This window comes from Bacillus rossius, chromosome 5, assembly GCF_032445375.1.
Source record: "Bacillus rossius redtenbacheri isolate Brsri chromosome 5, Brsri_v3, whole genome shotgun sequence".
Taxonomy (NCBI): Eukaryota; Metazoa; Arthropoda; class Insecta; order Phasmatodea; family Bacillidae; genus Bacillus; species Bacillus rossius.
Window position 1 is genome coordinate 59,220,175 of NC_086333.1, and position 6,000 is coordinate 59,226,174.

The following is a 6,000-nucleotide window of genomic DNA, read 5'->3' on the forward strand; positions in this document are numbered from 1 at the left end:
CTGAGGTCGCACACACACGTAGTTCTAACTGAACCTAATTGACTACATGCTCGTAGATTACAACACTGACAACCGAGCCTGACAAATATCAAGAAAGAAAGAGGCTCCTGACCAATTTACAACTCCTTTTATAACATCGCGCTGCAGCGCGCGCATGCGCCAATCCACGAGGGAAGGGGGGGGTGAACGAGTAGACATAGAACCACTAGGAGGGGAGGGAAGGGAGGGAGAAGGAGGAGGGGAGCGGAGTGCCGGAGGCCGATGCGGCGCGCACAGTTCAAATCGCTACACCCTGCCCGCCCACTCTATGGCCCTGTGCATAAATTCTACTACAAGCATGTTACAATAGCTCTATTCATTTTTCTTTAGTTTGGCATAAAATTTCTCAGAACATTTGAGAGTTTTTACAAATGCAGTTCGACAAATTTCTCTTGAAGAAATGAAATGGTAACCTCCCGCTGCAGTGCCCAGAACTCACCTTGACGGACATCAAGGACAGGAACTGGTCCCGCAGGGCCTCCGCCAGCTGGTTCACCTTCTCCCGGTTCTGGTCGTGCTGGCTGAGCTGCCGCGCCGAGTAGCACAAGGCCCGCGTCTTCAGGTTCATCACGTGGTACGCCGTCCACATCTCCGTGTCCATGCGCTGCGTGCACTCCCTCAGCGTCTGCGCAAAACCCACTCACGTGCCGCCGCCGCCGTGTTCGGCTGCACTGCCTGCTCCTTTACAGATTCTCAAGCCATTAAAGAAGTAGGAAAACAAGAGAGTTACGAACAGCAATACTAGTACGAGGGAAAGTCATTAAGGGCCCTACTTATCTGGGCACACATACGGTGTGCAGAGCTTCAGAAGAAACCATGCAATTTGAAAACTGCTCAAGATATCGGAGTGATGTCTGTATACAAAAAAAAAAATTTAGAAATACGCTGAGGGCGAATGAGTAGTTATAGTTCTGTATTTTGTTTTTGAACTGTTTTTTTTTTGTTTTGCTAAAAAGCATGTTTTAGAATAATTTTTAGACAAGAAACACCCGGTACAGATTCTTGAAAGGACTCGAGGGACTTTCATTACACATTCATCTTCATTTCTCCGCCGTATAATGTTACATTTGCCTATGCACAGCGAGAAGACTGCGCGCCAGTTCAGAGCCTTGCATTTAGAGACGATACTGTGCTAAAAGTGCCAGCGAGCATCACACAGATCATTCCGCCGCACTAACACAAATACACTCCTTAAGTCAGTCACAAATTGATATTATTTATCTTAAAGCAGAAGCACGTATTTTCCAAGAATGTTAATAAATGGCAGCATCATTCAAGTTTATATTAATTTCATTTTGACTAGGTAGTATTCAAACGCATCCATCATTCAGTTTCAAAAAGGCAATGGTGCTCAATAAGTGTATGACAGACTAAGAGTGTGCCCTAAAGTGACTGAGAAATTTGCTATCATATTCAGCTCGTATTGGGGCAACGATAAAAATGTTAGGATAAGTGGATAAATATTAATGAAGATAATATTAAAAAATAATAATAGTTTTTAAGGGATTGTCACTAAGTTATTTCTTAATTAAATTTAATACTTGGTAATTTTCGTTTGTAAAATAAATATTTTGGTTACACTGACAACAGTAAAAAAAGTATTCTTTGAAAAAATAATAAATTAAATCAAATTTATTATAATAATCAATAAATCTTCCCTCCTTCCTCTTCAAACAGTTTTAACTTAAGCACTTACATACATCAGTACAAATGCAATCAGAACTTCCGACTTTCATGCATGATACGTTTTATAACTAGGTAGCTGAAGTTTAAGTACTCACAACAGGAAAGTCATTAAATCTAAAAATTTGCAGGCTAGAATTAATTTTCTTGAACATATAAATAGCAGAATGATATTATATTAGAATGTCAGCTAAACAAGCACCCACATTAATTCAGTTAACATTCGCACAGCAGAGAACACCAATCCATCCGCAGGAAATTAACGCTATAGGATTTTTGAACTTTTATTATAATTTTCCAATATTTGAAGGACTTAATACACTAATGCACAAAATTTCAGCTATTTTGCTTGTAAACAATTAAAAATAAAAGGTTGACATTCTTTTTTGCCGTGGCTTTCAATAGAAATAGCTTATTCTATGATGTGGTAGTTGAATTTCTTAGCAAGATCAAGCATGATTGTGAAACATATTTATATTTAGATGCTACAAATGCAGCTATGAGTGTTACGTGTTTATCAAGTTGTATTATCCTCAGTGACAAGGAGTAAGACAATGAAAGAAGGGGAGATAGCTTTTCACAATGTCAGCTACTGTTAAGTTTAATTTTTAAAACAAGAGATAAAACACTACACAAGTAGATGGCAGTGCACTTTATGCTCACTCTGATAAGAGGGTTGGTGCAGATTTTTTGATTACAATAGTACAAAAATCCAGTTAGAATTTAAAAAAAACTTCGAATTTTTAAAATTCTTTTTAACATAAGCCAAATTAAAATTCACAGTTAAAATATACACTTACAAAAAACTAATCATACCATTTGTTCAGTGCATGGAAATATGTCCTTGCCCCCTTGCTCCGAATGACAATTCAGCAGATTTACACTCAGTTTCGACAGATCATCTTCAGAGGCAGTCAAACAAGTGGTCTTTATCTTCACGATAACCTGTTTTAAAAACACAAAATGACTTTAAAAGGATTAATACAACATAAATTATACATTAATACGTAATCAATGTAGTCTAACTAACCTAAAATACTCAATCGTACAAAACAGTATTTTTGATTAATTTAAAATACTGTAATAATGCCATTAAAAATGTAATAATGTCATTAAAAATGTAAACTACCAATACACTTCTTCAAATATTTCACTGATGTTTTACAGAATACGTCAGGAAGTGAAAATATGCATTTTTGGCTTCTTTTTTTTTTAATGCACTGCTCTCGTAGGTAATTTGTTATGATTGTGCTCCAATGCAGGTTTATTCTGGTACAAATATTATGCATTCATGTAACATGATTATGTTACATATTCCTGTGTATTTGACTTCAGCATGCATGTGTGTATGTGTGTGCGTGTATGAAGAGCAACGTTTACTTTAAAACATTTTTTTTTGCTTTCAGCCTATAATTTTGTTAGCCTTAACACATACATTTTTTAGACATCTTTCAATATAAGGAAATACCACTAGTATATAAAAATCTTTAAAACCTCCAACAAACTTATTTTTAAAAAAATGGTAAAATTTATGAATTAAAAAAAAAATCTAGCAAGCTACTACAATCTAACTTACCTCACGATAACATGTATCGAATTCCGACTGTGAAGAAAGTGAGTATTTCTTTGCGTCTTCTGCAAATTTCTTGTCTTCTGCTTTGCCTTCGTACTGTACGACTTTTGGTGCATCATATTTCAACCCAAAATCTTGTTTATTGTTTGAATTGTCAGCAATTTTCTCAGCCGGCCTGGACCCCCAAATCCAGTTTAGAAATGCATTTCCAGTACCAGATAGACACAATAGGAAGAAAACTGTAAAAAACTGAAGCCTGGCCTTGAATGCCATTATTATTTTCAAAATTTAATTCATACAGGTACGTTCAATAACCTTCATAAATCCTGTAAGCATTTATTCAAATGCCTTTGACAGAAATCATAATTATATTCCTAAAAGCCTGCCAAAATATATACTTGTATTTCGTTCGCTAAAACCGGAACGATACAACACATACGCAAACACTAATTTCAACCAAATGTTAGCTGTCAAAATTCAAATGTCAGTCGGACGAGAACAAAGGTAAACAAGAGAGACAAGTTCGAACCTGCCAACCGGATCCTCAGTCAAACTTGTCCTTGCCTGGTAATTTGATGACTAATAATTTTGGAACGATATTTTTACATAGGTGTTCGTTAAACAATATTTTTTAAATGGTAACGCATGCTGCAACGGAAGAGATTGAGCCTACAAACTACTTAAAAAGATTTTTGGAATTTGAATTAAATATCAAATTTTCTACATTAAGGCGCGAAAATTGGAAATCAACATGGGAGACACGTGATCTATATTTTCGTTTTACTCGCCGCATCTTTTGCTCCCTTACTCTCATGTAGGCAAAGAGAACGTCTTGAAATATTTTTTTCCATCCTGGAATAATAAACGCGCAATGGAAAAGGCGTCTTGATTAATACAATTGTGAATAAAATTGGTTTGAAAGCGTAACTGCATAGGCAAAACCAAATATTTGGCCACAGATGATTATAGCATAGTCAAATTATGCTGTATGATTTGACGCCGTCCCCGCTACCTCTGAGTATTTAGACGTGATTTTGTTCAGTTCGTGATCTCAGGGAAGGTTCGGCCTTGTGGCTAGAGGTAGGGGTCAACGCAGTAGGGCCCCCCGAGCTGTTGAGGCCACTCGGGACGCCTGAATAATAACACAAAACCTCTTCAGATAGTTGGTGAATTTAATACAGCACAGCCCAATACATGGTGCTGCCCGTTCTGGCCGTAACGGTTTGCCCGACGCGACTAGTCACACGCGCAGCTCACTTCCTCAGTGGCGGCTCACGATTCTTATGCGCGTGAGGGGCAGACTCGTATACGTGACGCGAAAGTTACAAAAGACACTCTGACATGGCACACAATATTTTGAAGCACAATACACTACACTAATACCTAGCTCTGGATAAACTGGGCTAGCAACACGTAGGCCCGTGTCTCCGGCGACTCTACGTGGTGACTAGGTGTGTCCCAGGGACTGAATCGTTATTAAGTTGGATGGCACATGTCGCCTGCTGGCTGCCCCGTGCGGGCCAAAACTAAGTAGCCTGTAGGCTAGGTTGGGCGTGAAGCGCCGACGTAAAAACACATACTCTCCCCACAGTACTTACGTATGACGTAAACACTCATCTCGGAGCACTGATTGAATTAAGTTAAGTACTTCATGGTAAATTTAGGCCGACCGCGGAACTGTACAAAAGGTTGAAAAGAAATTACACTATGGAAAACTACATGTCGGTGAATGCAAAGGTTGAAGGTTCCGCGTTGCGCGCAGGCTGCCGGCCTGGTTGAGCTCTCGAAGGACACTAGCGGTGTCGCCGCGCGCGACCCCCCTCCCCCGCCAGCCCTCCCACGGAAACGTGTGAATTTCGCGGGAAACTGAACCGGCCAGGTTCGGGACAAATCGCACATTGAAACATGATTTTGCAAAGACTTAATTATTAATTAATAAAAAATAATGTTTAATAAAATCCTGTGGAAAAACATAATTATAACAATTTGTTGTAGTGCGGCGGAAGGATATGCCACACCCGGCCGGATCCTTGCGCCGGTGTAGCACTCGTTGTATGGCGTTCGCCTCGTCGCACGAACTGCACTTTGCTGCGCGCACGGGCGCGTTCGGTGCACACGCTTTTGCGAGACGTTGATGAGGCATAGCGGTCTATGCGACAGAGGAGCATTGGCGGTCGGCGTCAAATGCCCCCCCTTCTCTGAGACCGCTATGTGCATCAACGCCTCGCTTCACACGCTGAGCACTTCACTGACGTTCGCCGCACTGCGAGCCCTACACTACGCGGCGGAGTGGTGGTGTGTTGTGATGTAAACATTCTGCCCTGAATACCTCTCCCACTCAATGAATGATAAGGGGTTACGCCCTGACCCGTGTCCTTTCCCCCCCTGGGACTGGGCAGCGACGTGCGCCTCTTCTAGCTCAATATGGTGACAAGTGGGTGGGGGGGTCAGTGTGGTCGGGGTGTGGCAGGGTGGTGGAATGGATGACGTGGGCGGGGGGAATGATAGGGGTCCGGCCACGAGTGTTGGCACACCTGGATCGCCCCTTACGGGCCGCGCCCGGGTGGAGTAGCTCGACGGGGACCTGGACCACTCGTAATCCGCCAGGTAGGCCGGGGGTCGGCGGGCCCTCTGTGGTCGTGTGGTGGGGACTGTGCTGGTAGGATTCTCCACTGTGCAGAGTGTGGTAGGTCCCCTCGTGTCCG

The 6,000-nt window shown here is 41.5% G+C and overlaps 1 protein-coding gene across 1 annotated transcript in view; it reads right to left on the bottom strand.

Annotated features, from left to right (window-relative positions):
- The window catches only part of LOC134531844 (protein brambleberry-like), a 35,846-nt gene extending 31,800 nt beyond the window's left edge, over positions 1 to 4,046 (bottom strand). The window contains exons 1-3 of the mRNA XM_063367829.1: positions 3,299 to 4,046; positions 2,539 to 2,667; positions 479 to 664 (exon numbers count right to left, since the gene is read on the bottom strand). Coding sequence (XP_063223899.1) covers positions 479 to 664; positions 2,539 to 2,667; positions 3,299 to 3,568 — 585 coding nt within the window. The 5' untranslated portion in view covers positions 3,569 to 4,046. The remainder of the gene's footprint in view (positions 1 to 478; positions 665 to 2,538; positions 2,668 to 3,298) is intronic.
- Positions 4,047 to 6,000: the final 1,954 nt, after the last annotated feature.